This window comes from Blennius ocellaris (assembly GCF_963422515.1).
Source record: "Blennius ocellaris genome assembly, chromosome: 17".
Classification (NCBI taxonomy): Eukaryota; Metazoa; Chordata; class Actinopteri; order Blenniiformes; family Blenniidae; genus Blennius; species Blennius ocellaris.
The window spans coordinates 25,842,847-25,860,770 of NC_137666.1; the positions used below are offsets into that span (position 1 = coordinate 25,842,847).

The window sequence follows — 17,924 nt, forward strand, 5'->3', positions numbered from 1 at the left end:
GCTCGGTGACAAAGGAAGGTGGCGAGGGAACGATGAACCGCTTTCGGAAGTGGCTGTACAAGCCCAAGGTAAGTTACCGACCATCCACCCGCCACCTGCCAGCAAAACACACTCGATCCCCGGCTACACACACACACACACACACACACACACACACACACACACACACACACACACACACACACACACACACACACACACACACACACACACACACACACACACACACACACACACACACATAGCTGCTCACGTTTGCTGACGTTTATGTGTCAGCCAGCAGTTCGTCCCTTTGTTGTTGTTGTTGTTGATGCTTTTGTTTTCAATCCCCAATCAGAGCTGACGAGGTTCCAGCTCCCACTGATTCACTGTCATCAGTGATCCTCGAAGCCTTTCTCTTTTACTGCCCTTATCATCAAATCACAGGATTGTTAACTACAACAGTGTCGAGTGAAACACAAAGGAGCACAACATAGTGCACAGTACAAATTAAACTTGTAATAATGTCATCAAACTAGAGACACATCTAAGTCTATATAGATTTTATATGCAAGACTGATCTTTTTATCTACGTAGAATTGAACATTTATAGTTAAATACTTAACATTTCAATTCCAAGATTAAAAACCACTATGTGCCATGGAATTTGTAGCAAAAATGAGCTGAAACTTGAAATTGTCCAAATTAGATATATTCCTTACTGGATTTGTGAAAGAGGTCATAAGGTCTTGTTGACATGTCTCACATAGTTTTCATCATATTGCCAGCCTACAATGCAAAGTGTTATCAACAGCAAAGGTTGCCAAACATTCCCCCAGTCTGTCTATCAGCTGGTTTTATGAACACTGCCATTACACAAGAGGTTACAATTTTTCACATTTGATCATAACATCAACCAGGTGACGTTATTCACCAACTTTGAGTAAGAAGTGTGTTTGAAAAGCAAAGGAGCAAAAAACACCTTGCTTGTATCTTCTTTTATGACATGTTGAATGCAAGCTTTGTTATTATTGACAGAAATGATAAAAGTTCCATGGATGGTTACTGTTTTTTAATACATTTTTTGTTGTTAGTTTGTAAAGAAAGCATTAAGAAACCAGTTAGTTCTGTGTGGTCTTTGGCCCAATAAAGGGTTAAAGATGATAAATTGTAGGAAATGAAAGGTGATATTCACATTGTGTGAGTCGAGATGCTTAGCCTTGGTCAAATGTTTCATGCTTTGGACAATGACTCGATGTGTTTGTTTTCTTAACTGTTTACTTAAATGAGTGATGGTTTTTGAGTTCACATTGATTTGATTTTGTGAGTTGATGGCACCCAACCCTAACCCTGCAGCAATGGTTGTTTGAAGGGTGAAACAACAGTCGAACGCTGCCTGGAAAAACAGTCTGTCAGCAAAAATGATCAATTTTTGTGGGGATGCATGATTGTGTGGTGATTCTTGAAATCATGATCAGTGTGGAAACATGCCTGACACAGCAGAGGAAGTATTAAAGGCTGGGTTGCCTTGTTAAATGAAGAGTTCAATATATGCCAACTACAGCACCTTTGAGGGTGAGAGAGCACAAGCGCTTCTTTGGGGCACCAACGCTTCTTTGCCTTTTTCTTAACCTGTGTGTGTAATCATGCCTTGCATGTCTGCCGTATGAGCTGCGGACGAAAGGTTGACCTTTCCTCATGATGGCAAGTCATTGGCCGCAGTGTGGAGAGTTTTGGGTTCACTTCAAGGTTTCAGGTTTAACATGCAGGATCCGAGTTCAGTTACAGAATCAAACAGCACCTGTAATCTGAGTTTTTGCTTCAGTCATGTCGGACAAGGCTTAGATTAAAGGACTGTGATTACATATCATCCACCTGCTGGCCACCACATACACACACCTGCGTCATGGGCCCTTTCTGTGTGGAACCACGTTTGCTGTCACAGCGTTTTTGCGGTGCATTGTTGGCCAGTGTCAGGGCTCACCAGTGCATTGTTACATTTGCAAGTGACGTGTGCCCACAAAGTGCTGAGCTATTGCATCAGAGCCTTTTTTGCCAAATCACAGCCTTGGCAACAATGAACAGAATTACACATAAGTCTGTGGGATTTCAATGACCAGTTGTGCCTCTAAGGAGCCAACAGAGAAGTGCTAAAAGCCTCCGTAATTACGCCAATCAACATGAATTGACAACAGTAATGAAAGGAGGGTTAAGCTTATTTTACGCTCGCGATACTGAGCAGCAGTGTTTGTTTCTGCTCTCCCAGAAAATATTTCTGTAGTAATCAAAATCGGCGTGCAGCCCCCGTATTGTGGCATTTGTTGCCGAACACCTCGTAGCTGTGTCGCTTTGCATGAACGGAGAGCAGTTTATTACTGAACTGTGTTCTGGAGATAGAAAAGTGATGAATCAGCATGTTCCCCTGACTGGAGCGGAGATATCGATATTTCCAGAGCCGTTCTTTATCTCCTCACATCAGTCCCACCGAGCAGGACTTTCTTTCCCCATTGCCACGCCATCCTGGGAAGAAATACCTGAGTTAGCTACTTTGTGTTAAGTAACTTTTATTTGGAGATTGGTCTTTGTTCTTAAACTTGTCTGTATGACTGTGTTGTTGTGACACATCAGCTGAGCTGTCAGCACCGTGTGGGGCAGTCTGATTAATCAGATATTTTAAGCTGCATGTGCTCCTGTGAAGGGGGATACACATTTTAGCTGTGAAGCAGAATTGAGCATAACACCTGTTCTTGAAATAAATGAATTTATGAGTTAATGACAGTGAGAAAAAAAAAACAGGAGCGATAAACTAGCAGCAGACAGGTAGCTAATGTTTGTATAGAGGCCCAAATACATCCCAGTGGACACTGGCTAATGCAAATGTTTAATTACAGCAAGACATGTTTTATGTGGCAATTCAGATTCAACGAGGTGCTCCTCCATTAAACAGGAGGTTTCAGAAAAGTAACTGTTGAGACAAAAGCTCCAGCTAATGCAAACAACAGGAATATGACTGAGAGACCGCAGCCCATCAACTCTTTCTAAAATTAGTTTATTAATGCTTGCATAGACACAAATAGTGGGAATAAAAGCCTGATTTCCACCTCATGAGCACTTCATTGTCAAAAATTGTGATTTTTACTGTTATTCCCAACATTGATCATTGGAGTGAATGTATATGAGTAAAAATGGATGTTCTCTTTCTTTATAAGTCAACTCACCAACAGTAAAGACATCATGCACTAACGTATCTTTGGCATTCCTCCTGGGCTTAGAAACTGGTTTAACAAGTTTCGTGTGAATAGTTTCTCCTCCAAATAGAAGATACCATGAAGAAAAAAGAAACTGCCTATGAAAAACAGAAACCAGCAGGGAGGCATTCAGAAGAGCTGTAAAGATGAGACCTGGCTCCAGTTTCCAAGCAGCTAAAGTGGCCGGCACCTCTTCACCTCTCATTCATCAGAGGGAAGTTTGTGAGGTGACTGGGGGGGGGGGGGATGTCAGGACTCTGAACCTGTTCACTTCCTGTGTAGCCCCCGTTTGCCACTCCGACACCATTCCATCAAGCATTCAGGAGCTGACCTTCAGCCACACGCCACCTCATCTGTCAGTGTGACGGCTCACTCCGGGCCGGGGGCGCTCACCTCCCACTGCTTGACACTCCCTGTTTCAATCCCACCTCCTCCCTCCTCCCCAGGCTGCACTCAGCCTTATCTACCTAACTTCTGTTTGCATGAAGTCAAGAAAAGTGAAATCAAGTTTCTTGTGAGTGTGATGTAATGGAAAACTACAAGACAAGAGGACTCGGAGCCACTGAAACTGCAACTTTTAGAAAACGGCTCCCAAGGTGGAACTTTATGAGAACACTCCAACTCTGTTCTCTGTGGAAACCATGGAAACGCTTCTACTGCACATGCACACTGTGGTCGGAGTAAATGGTGACGCCTCGCAGTCTCCCTGTGACCTGGTAGCCGAGCTGTTCATCTGCGTGTTTTTATTTATTTATTGGTTTGTATGTTTGTATTTTACCAACGTTTCACAAAAACTACTCACTCAAATCCCATTACATTTTTAGGAATGATTTGTCATCATTAAAGGATCGATTGATTCGATTTTTGGATGTTGACAGAAAACCGTTTCTGAATAAATCCTCAAAAAACTGCGAGAGAAAAAAAAGTCTTATACAAAGCAGATGAGAGTGGCACCTCATGGAGGAGATCAGCGTCTGTTGCCATGGAGATGCTCCCTGCTTACTGTTTCACATAGTGATGTAGCTACCTGACCTACCTAGTTAACGTTGATATGAGCTAATGGCTAACATGCTAGTGATGCTAACTGGGTTCCGCAAACAAAAGTGTCTGGAAAGGGTTTAACAAGAGTAGCCATTTATAGAACTGTCATATTATCAGATGTGTAAACATTATTTCAAAAGTTTCTGTTACAATGGCTGTGAAGTCTGCAGACACGTGAGCTAGAAGCAGTGACTTCATCTGTATTTTCTGTCAATTGGATGCAGTTCGTTATCTTGATTAATTCTGACCAACAGTTCAGTTTTCATGATGAATAAAAAGAGTGAGAAAATATGTTGCCCTTACTTGAAGAGGATTTCATCTTAAAAAAAGAAAAAGAAAAGACTTACTAGTTATCCAAACGGAACGTTGATTAGTTCTGATTCACTAAGTTATGTTTGAGCTACAGTTTTAACGATACAAATTAGAAAGAAATGAAAGTTTTTTTTCTCTGATAATGTCATTAAAAAAGTAAAACTTTCGTATGAGCTAGATTTATTGTACCCGAAAAGTCCTTTGAGTTTTATTCTTTCTCATAATGTAGGATTAATTAAAAGAAAAAGTCTTATATCTGAAAATATTACAATATTTCATAAAATAAGACATTTTCCTGTAATCTAATTTACATTTCAGTCTGTAAACTAGCAGACAAAATATGAACCTCCTAATGTTATTTAAAGATTTTGGAATGCAGCTGTTTTTTAATGACCTGAAGGAATGAGGAAATGTGTTGATCTGTTGAATTTGTTGTAAAGTCATGTGTACTGGAGTTGATGAAACACGGAGGATTTCCCCCCGGTACTGAATCATTGTCAGGGCGCCACAAAAGTTGCTCTGAAGATGTTTGTCTGCTGTCAGAGGGAAAGTCGGACAAAGTGGCAGCTGATGGTGTCCACAAAGAATCTTTATTCCTCACAGAAGCCAGTTTTCTCTTGCCTGCTACTGTATGTACATGTTTGGAAGGTGGAGGCAGTTCATGACTACTTGAAAGAACAAAATGACAAAACGTCCCCCCCCCCCCCCCCCCCCTTTTTTTTTTTTGTTTGGTTGAATTTTGGACGATATAAGCAAGTCACGAACTTCACAGAGACGTCTTTATGGACCATCAGTATTTCACAAGTGGACCTGTTGACCTCACTTCATTGTTTTTATTCATTTAGAGATTTTCTTGCTCTGACTTTTGACCTGTGGCCACCAGATTTGACGCAGACTTGAGTGTTGGAGCTTCCTGTCTGGCTTTGTCTCTGGTGGCAGAAGTCACAAGCACAAAATCAATGGAATTTGTCAAAACAAAGTCAACACGCTGGGACAAGAGAAAGCATTGTTATTTGGAAAAGTACACAGAAGAACAAGTCTCAAAGCTGACATCATACACTGAAAATCGTCTCAAATCTGGAATACAACGTCCAAATTGGAAATACTGCCATTGGAAAAAAAACAGTTTGTCATTTCGATCATCAATATATAATCAGATCACAAACTTATCTTTGCTTTTGACACTGTTTTATGTTACAAAGCTCCTCAGGGCTGACATGGCTCCTCCTTCAGCTCATATGTGATGTAGTTTGATGGGAAGCTGCTGTAAAGTGATATAGGGTGTGGTTTATATCAGCGTATATACCCATATATATGTGTCGGTGCGTCCCCATTTAAGATGTGTATTTGACTCATTGTAGACCAAACGGCCAATGGATTAATCGGGAATATGATTATCCGATGAATTACTAACAAAAAGCTGCTGCTCTCATTAATTTGTAGCATCAAATTAGATGCTCTTCTAGATTTTATTGCATATAATTTTGAGGTTGCAAGTTTCCTAAGTGTAGCCACAGCGTCGTGCGGCGTACAACAGGCCTCGCAGTGTTGGGATCGGCACTGATGGTTCTGCACACTCTGCGCGGAGTCGATGAAGCAGCAAACTGCTGAGCCGTCGCCACTGCGGCTTCATATTTAGCCTCGTTTCTGGAGTTCTTTGTTGATGTCCCATTCTGCTTACCCACCAGCCATGTGGTCATTGATTTGGTGTCAGCCACCAGGATTTAGAGAGCTGACCCCAGTGCAGATTGAGACAGGCCAGGCGATTGAAAGCTTTTTTAAATTCATTGCAGGATTGAGGAATCAGGACCCTGTCCAAAGTGTGTGAGCAAGCCATGACTGGAGGAAAGTAGAATGAGATTTAAAGGTACCATATGATCTTCACTCTTTTTCTTCACCTTGGGTTAAATGTTTTATCGGACAAATTGAAAAACGGAACAATAATTTCGTTACAAAGTTTGATATACTAGCTCAAAGTACACACTGTGTTTTTTATTTTCAATTTGAATATCAAATATTTGAGTTACAATAAAGCTTTGTGGTGGGGAATAAACCCTTCTCCGTTGAATTGAAGAAGATAGTTTTTTGCTACTCTGCAGCCCTGAGGTTCATATGTCAGTGGTTGGAGGAGTAGGTTGACTGGCATTTTTTTAATCTCCACTGACGGCAAACAAAGATGTGTGTGCTCTCATGTGCCGTTGCTTTCTACGGCTGTCATTGTGCGTGATTTAGGACAGGCTGCGCGATGCCTGCTCACACTCACTGCTCATAACTATGAACAGTATCCAGACAGATCCAGCAGGACTGAATCATGCTCGTCCTACACTGGGATGAAAATAGAAGGAGGAAGAGAAACAGTGCAAAACTATGCTCTTTTGATTTTTTTATTTAGTCCATTTCGATTTAATTTTGAGATATCCCAGCATAAAATGAAGATCAGCATTTCAAAATTTTCAATTGAAAGCTGTTTGTATTGGAGATGAGATCTCCCAGCAGGCTTAGGGCCCCGTTTACACAACATTTTCAAGTAAAAACACCAAACTTTCATTGCAATTTAGCTTTTTGAAATGCACCGGCTCCGTCTTTGTGTAAAGTGACAAAAACGCAACTTTCTGAAAAAGCCTGTGCTCCATCTCCTTGTGAATGGCAGAAATGTTGCTACTGCGCATGCCAACTATAGTCCTAGTGAATAATTCTTCCACACATGCTCACTTGATGGACAGTAAGAACAATGTTTGCTCCAGAGTGCCATGACTTCCAGTCCAGAGTCTCCTGGGACTTGGTAGCGGTCACCTGGGTCACCTGGGACGGTGACCGTCAACTATCAAAGTTGACGGTCACCGTAATAACAATCCAACCTGATCGTCTGGCCACTAGAATGACCATGTGAATTATTTTCTGTGTGTATGTGTGTGCAGTTTCATTACAAGAACAAACAGCACCTACCATAGTTTTCAGCATTTCTGTCATTTCCACGTCTCAGGACGTCATTTTCAAAACGTTGTTGTTTAAACACAAAAGTTTGCTGAACCGAGAAACAAAAATCATGCGTTTTTACTTGAAACATGGTGTAAATGGTGCCTAAACCTACTTTAACTTAGGAAAGGCTCCAGGGTGACCTGAGCAAGCCTTAATGAGAAGCTTTATCACATTCTCATATAACAAGCTGTTCACTTTTTGCAGTGTTTGAATTAAATGACATAAAGACAAATTACTTCTTTTTCCAAGTTAGTGTAACTTGTATGCCAGTTACAGCTCTATAAGACCTACTTACCTGCTTCTAATAATAAACAATGTTTGAGATCAAATGAAATTTGCTATTGACTTTCATTTTCAATACACGGGAATTTGCTTCTCTGCTAAACTCGGATATTAAATTACATCAATCTGATGTGTTTTGTCTGGTCTGTTGGTGAAGTAGCTTTAATCACCGTGAGAGAGGTTTTATCCCTACGCAATAAAAATAATTTATCAAGGGGGAGGCATTGACCTGAGGTGTGGTAGTTCACACCCCTTCCCCCCCTGCAAATTCCAAATTGTTTATTCTTTATGAGTAAAGGTCACATTCCCCTCCACTTGTTTAAGCAGATTATTTCTTGCATAAGAACTTCCCTGTGGCTGTCTGGGTGATGGGTGTCCCTCGTGTGTCACCACACCACCATCGGGGGCTCCTGAGCTCACCTTCCAGCCACCTCAATCCTCAGTGCCCCACTGTGTTACTGCAGCACGCTGAACTGTGTGCCAGGCACATGCACGGGGCGGTGCTGCAGTCCAAATGCCAGATTAGGCCATCCCACAGGGAGCAGAGGAGCAGACGAGCAGAGATTAAAGCTCGGGTCCAGATGGGCAGCCCACTCTCAATATATTGAGTAAATGTGTTAAGTCTGTCGTCCTCTGTGGCTCCAGATCAACTTTCAGCATTTGAGTGCAGAAATACTCTTCGGCACTGCAAAAGTAATCTCAGAGCATCTCAAAATGTGACAGGAGTGAGTTTAAGAAAGTGGGAGTTTGTGGTGGGAAAGTCATCATCAATAAGCCAGAGGTAGGCAAAAAAGTCCTGGTGCAAGCTGAACATGAAAGGAATGAGTCGACACAACTGGACCTGGCTCAGCACAACAATACATTCTGAAAAGATGATCCTCTTTATCGTGCCAAACTTAATATGAATAATGCTTTCCCTGTTGGAGGAAGTTTCCTTGTTTGCTACCAAAGTGTTTGGCTCACTCCTGCCATGGCTTTTATGCTGAGTCCTGAATAATAAATAAGGTGATGAACTGTACCTGGCTGCTTTTTTTTTCTGCCAGTCTGCCAGCTTACTGAATGAAGCAGAGTGAACTGGTTTCCCCCGGCCTACAGTGTTTGCCTCTGATCTCTGGAAAGCAGCCAGAAGGCAGCAAATTGAGCCTGGAATAGAGTATGGAGGGCAGAGGCAAGGGTTCTTAAAAGTCCCTTAAGTGGGCTCAGTGTTCATGCACCGATGCTATGGATGCTCATGAAGCATTTGCCTGACAGCCATCATTGTCTGCGCGGTGTGAATGAAAATGAAGCCAGATTCAGCAGCTGGAGCAGAGCGCCGGCTGACATGATGAAAATGTTGATGGGACAGCAGCAGGCAACTTTTAGTCGCACGTTTCAATAACGCCACATCGCCACCGCTGGTTATTGATGATACGTTAAACGAAAGGGACAGGAGTTTCTCTGAGCCATCGCAAGATGACGCCTCTCAGAGGGGCTCAGCGGTAATTGTCACTTGGGAGGAACTTGCGGCATCTGCGTCGTCCGAAATGATGCATTTGAGGCCACAATGGCGGGAGCTGTAGAGTCATCCCTGAGAGAGGACGCCCAGGACAAGTGACAGCAGGAGGATAACAGGACAGTGGCATGCCACAGGGGACCGGGGCCAAATCTGCTGAATCATTTCCTCACTTACGCAAGGTAGAGCTGTCATTGGTGATGGCACTGCTCGCAAGCGCAGGAGTCACATCCAAAAAATGCTCACTAGCCTTAGCCGTTTTAAATACCCTGAAATTAAGCTTTTGTTTGTCATCTTTCAAATGTCTCTTTTACTTTGGCCATGTGTGGCCTTATGTGTATCTCTGTGTGTCGAGGAGGTTATAAAAAGTCCATTCATAGCTCTACATTATTTTGAACCATTTGCTCTAAATTTGTGACGTAAAAGTCAAAACGCGGTACTTTTCTCTGTGCCACTTGTTCCAACAGATAGGTTTTTTTTCAGTGAAACATCACTGAGTCGTATTCCCCATATAAAAGCAACTATTACCACAGGACATCTGAATCCCTCGCAAGACAACTATGCTGGGATTTTGTTTTTTTTTCCTTTGTGGCGTTGAATATGGAAGAAGGGTTTTGCTTTCGAGATCTGGCCACATAACATGTTATAAAAGTCTTGGTATAAATTCATAGAGTATATGTGCATAAATAAGGAATTATTTGCCTTGAAGGCTAATTATTTGTTTTGTATTCCTCAATGCCGTTACCAATAGTGCGCAGAAAGATGACACAACAATCAATCAAGTTGATGGCAGAAATCTGTCGTTTATGCAAGAAATGGCACAATTCTTGGGAGTATCTCCATAAAGCAGGTGTGTGAAATTCATTTAAGTTCATTTGGCCAATCTGGTAAAATGATGATGTAATTATTGGTAAGTATCGTCCTCTTATAATCTGTATTTATTCAACCTTTGAGAACCCCAGTCTGGACTCTCCGGATGGGTTTTGGTCTGTGCCCCTCATTTGACACGTCTGCCATGAAGAAACTTGTTTGTGCGCTCCGACGAGCTTTATTTCACTTGGAGGCACACAGAACAGACAAATTCCATTCTGAGATGTATGGATCAAAATGGATAAAAACAATCCGGTGAAAGGAGAAATGCAAACTGAAAGGTGAAAAGTGTAGGTTCTGAAATATACATAGAGTGAAAAAACAAACATTTAAAAGAGCTTTTCTATCAGATATTTTTGTTCTTCTAGCAAATGCAGGCAACATAAATAAAGATCTAAAAGATTAAGAGCAGACATTAAGTTATTAAAACTGTCTAAAGAAGATGTTTCTCTCATATGAGCTGGCAGTTTGTTCCCAGCCTTCATCATGAAGCTTGAATGTTTTGGGTGTGCTGAACAGAGCAGCTCCAGATGAACTGACAGTACAGTTTAAAACCGATTCAGACAGTCAGATGGGTGTGAAAATGCAATGCAATACAGAGATCTGGCTTTTTAAGGACTCCAGCTATAGCTTTTCAATGCACTTTTTGCGGAGGCCTGTATAAAATGTGTCGGAATAGTTGAGAAGAGAGAAAATGAAAGTATATCAAGCTTCCAACATCAATTAATGAAAAGCATCTTATTCTGTCCTCTAACATTTAAAGCAGGACAACCTTTCAGTCTCTATAGATGGAGAGGTACTTGAACTACTTTCTCAGTTTAAGTACCCTGGAGTCATACTAGACTCAAACTTTACCTTCAAGGAACATATAAAAAAAAAAAAAAATGTCAACACAATAAAATTCAACCTCCAGAATTTGAAACAAATCAGGCCTTTTGCCTGCACCACTGCTGCTAAATCATATCTTAACTGTATGATCTTCTCTCACTTAGAGTGCTGTTTTACCGTTTGGTCATTTGATGGCGTCACTGCACTAAAAGCCGTAGAACAGTTGTATAAAAACCATCAAGTTTTTGCCAAAAAAAACATATTCCTCTCACCATTGTCCAATTTTAAAGAAATATCTTTTGAATTTTCAAAACTTCGGAATTTTTAAACATGTTTGTCTCATCTCCAAATCCCTCCATGGTTTGGTCCCGCACCCTTTTGAGAAATGTATTAGACGAAAAGGCAACAATCTTAGAACGGCCAAGGGAGCAGACTGTGAGGTTCCATTCAGGCGAACCATCACTGGACAAAACACCATTTCAGTGAAAGGTTTAACAAGCTGGAATAGTTATTACTATTACTATTATAGTCTTTCTCCTTTACAGCCTTTAAAAAAGAGCTAAAACTCTGGTTCAAGGCTGATCAATCTTTTGATCACTTGTGATTAAATGTTATAGACTGGGGAATTTATTTATATTACAAGGGTGGTTGTAAATGGTGTATATACTCTATCTATGTCTATGTTTGTTTTTAGATAATTGTTATTTTCTTAAATGTATGAGGACTACGGATGGAAAGTCGCCCATGGCTAAATCTGGCACATTTACACAAAGTGATTGTACCAAGTGTTGATTAATGTGCACTGTCCTCTAGAAATAAACTAATAAAGAAAAAAAGTCAAAGTTGTTTTTATGATGGAGAAATGTTTTATCGGAGAGGTAGGGAACTCTGGTCCTCGAGAGCCATAGTCCTGCATGTTTTCCATGTCTCCCTCCTCCGAATGTCCTGATGGTTCATCATCACCTTCAGCACAAAGCCACATCACGAGCTGCTCCTTGCAATCAGCTGTGTGGAAGCAGGGAGACATGCAAAACGTGCAGGGCTGTGGCCCTCCAGGACCAGGGTTCCCTACCCCTGTTTTATCGGAAGGAACAAATCATTTTCTATCATCTGCATAAACATGATAGTGAACTGCTTGACCATTGATTCAGCAAAGATCGACATATAAAGGGTCATCTTCTGTGTGCGAACATGTTCTCATTCATCTAGATAGGAAACATTTCAAAGCAATCGAATCAAGTTAAGTGGACTTAGTCATGTGTCCTGGAGAACAAAATGTCTTCTGAGTCACATAACCATGTTCAGTTGACCCGATTCAGCTCTGCTGAGACCTCTTCTATACGATGCCTTTCATTTGTTTGGCTGTGATTTGTTGTGAGAAAGCACTTTGATCATAATGATTGTGGTAAATTAAAAAATAAAAAAAAATATATATATCAGTCCAAAAACAAATACCCCGATACATTACTTCAAAATGCTCTGTTGTCTACCTTTGTTACTGGATTATTTCCTGCCTAGGTGTGAATTTGTGAGCAGTTTGTGGCATCGTGCCAAGTTTCAGAAAGTGAAGCACGTGAAGTCCAACCCACTCGTACCTTTCTTCTAATCCTTGAGAAACGATTATTGAATGACGTGCCGTATGGCGAGCAGCTCAAGCACCGCCGTCTATCTAAATCTCAACCAGCAAGCCGTGCACGTCGCCTGACTTTTATCCCATGATTCAGTGCTGCAGGAATGTTCCCTCTTGTGTGTGGAATGCAGCAGGAGGAGGCTACAGAACAGCATCTGTCTCAGACACTTCTTTTCTTCCTTCTGAGATCTCCCCCGAATGCCATCAGTCTGTAAATGGCACAGAAAAAGATTTTTCACTGTCATCTGGACATTTGTCTAATAGATCCACTTCAGACTGCTGATAGCCACTTTTACTCTGATCAGAGGTTAGAGATGTAAATATAAACACAACTTGTGGAAGTCTGGTTTCTTCCTGCATATCTAAGATTTCTGCTCAGTTTCCATTGGCCTACATGTTAAGGGAACTGACCTATATTTGTTTCCATTATAGTGATGCTAAATTAGGGTTTAATCAGCCGCATGTGGCTCTTCAGCCCTGCTCAAGTGGCTCCCTGCGGCTGTCATACAATCAAGTGTAAATAAATGAATAATTAAATATATATCTTTTCAGCTTTCTTTTACACAACAAAAACACCCTTCCATTTACATTACTCAAAGAAGCTAAAAAGATTAAAAATGGCAACAATGGTTGAAAGTGCTAAACTCAGGGAAAATGGTTGAAACCACCAAAATGTTAAAGGTAAAATTACTAAAGTAGCTAAAATGGTAAGAATAGTGAAAGTGTCTTAAACGGATTTAAACCAATAAAAAGTATTCTAGTTATATAATAAATTGATACCACTAAAACTATTTAACTCTCAATTGAGGTTCTTTAATTTCATAATCACAGCATGTTGCTTTGGTTTTGGTGAATTTAACAAATCTTTATATACAAGTTTAGATCTTAATATTGAAAGTTAAACATGTTGTGGCTCACAACAAGAAGCACCGTCTACAGTGGCTGCAGACTGAGTGAATCAATGACGTGCAGTCTGTTGAGTCCTGCTGCTCCATGACTGATATTGATCCACAAGACGCTGTACGGTCAGTCGGTGAAGCAGGTCCTCTTCCAGTCACTCCCCGTCTCACCTTGTCCAAATGTGGATGTGACCTCGGGGAAAAACACTCAACTCTAAATTGTTCCCGCTGAAGGTCGAGCACAGTACATGTGCATGTGCGTGCACATTAATAGGTCGGTGTAAAGCGATTATAGAAGCGTTGATAATGCCCTATATAAGTGAAATCCTTCTACCATTTACAAACACAGTGTAATTTACCTTCTGAGTATTAAAACACTTCCATTGCCAACGGCAGTATTACATTTTAAAATGTATTTAGAGATTCAAAACACAACAATTCCCAACACCAGTCACCATGAAAAGACTCCCTGTGAGGCACTGCCACCTCCTCTCCTTCCTTGGAACACTTTTTAGACAGATTCTGTGCATTTCAGACTGGGAACACCTCAAAAGAGCTCAATCATCGTCATACTCGCTTACACATCTTTATAGTTGATCATTTTCCTGCTTCTAAAACATAAACCTTGATAACAAATCCTTTACTTGTTACCTGATGTATCCCACACACCTAAAGTAATAATAGAACTTTTCTTCTCTTCGCTGATGAGCCGAGGGAGATGAATGGAACCTGAACCCAACATCATCTGTTATGATGACCAAACCTATTCTTTTATATACATTCTTAAATCCATTAAACAAATGTTTACATTAGCTGGTGTGTGGTAGAACACTGCAGTGAGTTGAATACATTTCCATCTTCATTTTGTTTAATCAGTAAACTTGGAGTATCATTTAATTTAGGTCGGGCCAAGTCTTTTCTGTTTTTTAGAATTCAGATGATATTTAAAATTTTTAAACGGAATGCCACCAAAAACTGAAAACCTCTGTTATTGTATCTATATTATTATAGATACTATATAGATAGTATTTGCGTGAACCACAACATCATATCAGTAACGTTCCTCTTTAAACAAACTTGTATTTTCTTAACAATCAATTTTCTTATCAAAAACACCAAAAGAAGACATTGTTATGTCTCACCTGTCAGTGGTCATAGTGTTATGGCTGATCCGCACCAATCGACTGTACTCTCAAACATGATTTGGCCTGAGAATTACCTGTGTTCCACACTTTCCCTGCTCCTCTCCTGAAACGTGTTCAGTAAACATGCCGTGGCGTCAGAATCCACTCGCATGAAAGAAAATCTGTGCAGGAATTTCATCGATTTCTCTCTGCGGGGTTCAGGTTGACGAGAGACGCTGGGAGGCAGAGTGCTGAGTGGAGAAGCAAACTGTGTTTTATGTCGGCGGTGACAAGTATCCGTCAAACCAAAGGGCTTTTGAGCGGGAAGAGAAGCACTGACCTGCTCGTGTTGCTGTGAGGTGAAAAATCATCCTTCTCACGAAATAAAACTTTGACCTTGACCAAAAGTATTGGCCTGCTGTAGCTGGCCATGTGTTAATTGGCATGCTGGCTGGCATGGTAGTTTTTCTACCCTCACAGGAACAATGCTCTCCAGCTGAAGGATATATCTGTGTTTTCTCCTCGCTGTTTGTTTCATTATTAATGAGAGAGAGTGAGGGAACAGCAGCATGTATCATATTCAGAGAGAGAAGTGGCGGTCTGCAGGGAGACCATCACGCAACAGGAAATACTGCAAACTTGAGGGAAAAGGTCCTGCGAGGGGTTTCAGTAAAGAGCAGATATCTGTGCTGCTTCACTTCTTGAAAAACATCACTCGAGTGGAGCCTGTGTACCAGTATGCACAGTGATGCCGTCACCGGGGATGTGGTTTGTGACGATGCACATCTTCACGTGGGAGCCATTTCCACAACCAACAACCTTTGGTTTACGGGGAACCTTCCGCGGGAGGCGTGTCGGTGTGTGTGGATGCCAGCATTTCTTCAGTTTGGGGATCCTGGAATCGGATTTGATACTTGTGAAGTTGGGATCATGGTTTACAGATGAGCAGTTGTGTTTGGAGTTGTTGGGTGTGTGTGGTGGAGCGATTCAGTGTGCTGCTCACGATGACGGCAGCATGCCGGGAGATAATGACACCAGTCCTCGCAGGCCCAGGCTGTCCTCTACTGGGGAGCTTTCACTCTGTATTAACCTTCATCAATGCCTCTTCAGCATCAGTGGCACACTTTTTGATCCGGGATCAGTATCTTTTCTTCATTATAGATTTTTAAGCTCATATATAACCACAATGTCTCAGTGAACCAGCTTATACACCGGTAACAGTACCTGACTCGAAGAAAACAAACAAAGTAAAATTGATATTGATTCTATACATTGGTGTTTAGGTAAAGGTCAAAACAGTGGAAAAACATTTTGTGGCTGTACACATGGTTATTTTTCCTTCATGAACTCAATATCAATCAACTGGCAGCTGAAATTCAACAAGTCAAACTGATATAAACATACTCTTCTTGGAAGACTATCTGTCAGTAGGGTTGCAAAGGGGCGGAACATTTCTGGTAAATTTCCAGAAACTTTCCGTAGGAAGTTAAGCTGGGGAATTTTGGAACTATTCAGAATGAAATAAGTACGTATAAATTAAGTGAATTGTCACTGAGCTGACAATGCACGTGGTCACCTGAATAAAATTACTTTAGAACAGACGTACTTTCAATAAGAAGTTTGAAAGTCACTAAATGAGACGACAATCAAGCACAGGTTGCTGTGTTGAGGGCTGCATGACAGATGATCACATATTTTAACACAACACACTAAATTCTAACTCATAATTCATATTACCTACAAATAGATTGGTCGTAATTAATTTCAGGGGATCAGAGGGAGTAAATGGCCTGTAAAGTATTTTAAAAACTCACCATTAATAAGGATTCCTCCTGCAGTAAAGCAAGCTGCTAACTAAGTGTTTTTGCCAGAAACACACTGTCCTCGTAGGCGCCCTTGTTTAGAAACACGTCAACTTCCGGTGGCACAATATGAAACTCTTGTTTCTTGTTCTCCAACAATTTTATTATTTATTTTGAGAAACAGAAAATGTATTAGTTTTTAAAGTTTTGTTTGTCCCTTTTGTGATCATGATGGAGAAAAATGCATTGATTTCAGTTTTGATTTTTGAATTTTAAATTGAATATCAGATAATGAATGGAAAATCCAATGACCAAAACATACACAGACTCCTGTTGAGGGCCAACCTTCAATTTTGTAAATTCTCATTTTATTCCCATAAATTCCAATGGAAAGTTTCCAACTTTGAAAATTCCTGGAATTTTGCAACCCTATCTGTCAGTCAATCAATCAAACTTTATTTATTTGGTACTTTTGAACTTAACATTTGAGTCCAAGCAATGTAATTTCTTTTCAGTTTTCAAAATGAAAATTCAGCTTAAAGATTCTGTTCCACTACTTGATGTGCACGTGTTTCTTTAGTGTAAATGTTTCGTCTCCATTCATCAATGGCTGATGCTGACTGTTTGGTTCCTCTGTATGTTTGTTTATTTGCATGAGATTAGGTGTTAAACTCCTCAAATAGAAATATGGCGGCAAAATGTGATTCCCTTTTGGATTCTGTGAATCTCTTCAAACGCTCCACCTGTTATTGAAACACAGAGACTCATTCATTGATTTGTCTGCCACAGAAAATTACCGAGCTGGATATCTACAGACTGCAGCTGTTCGGGAGTATTTCTGTCCATGCAGATCTCTCAATCTCCACCAAGCGAATGAACACAGTTCTCTAAATTGACTGTTCCTGGATGCTTCTCGTGAGCACGCAGTAACAAGGATCTGGCTCAACCACCTCAACAGAGACATTAAGAAACATTCTGCGCTCTTTAATGCTGCCTGCTTTCCTCTGTGCATGACATCTGTTACTAAATGTTGCAGGTGAAATGAATAATTGACTCACCGTGCAGGATTTGGACACTGGGGAGGTTCATTGGGGTGGAATGAAGATGGCATACGATGATTGAAAACATCGATCAACACCTTGTGATAAACATCATGTAATTAGACGTGGCATGTTTCTTTACTGGGGAGCCTCCCAGCCATAAATCCAGATGTTCAAAGCTGGAACACCAGCTGTCAAAATGCATCTTTAAAGTGCTGAAGGCAGCTTTTGTGAGCGATCCTCTGAGCCACAGGACACACAAATACTGCCAGCCTGGATTATTTATCATTTATTTTACCTTCAGAAATTAACAAACTTTGAAGACTTGCAATACTGCAGAAAATGTTTTAATCAATGCCTTATCGCTTTTGTGTGTCAATTACAATTTATACCACTGC

At 40.8% G+C, this 17,924-nt stretch overlaps 1 protein-coding gene across 2 annotated transcripts in view; it reads left to right on the top strand.

Moving 5' to 3' along the window:
• zfyve28 (zinc finger, FYVE domain containing 28) overlaps window positions 1-17,924 on the top strand; it is a 32,380-nt gene continuing 14,456 nt past the window's right edge. For both annotated transcript variants that reach the window (XM_080512955.1, XM_080512954.1), the window contains exon 1: window positions 1-68. In XM_080512955.1, the coding sequence (XP_080369081.1) occupies window positions 33-68 (36 nt within the window). In that variant the 5' untranslated portion in view covers window positions 1-32. The remainder of the gene's footprint in view (window positions 69-17,924) is intronic.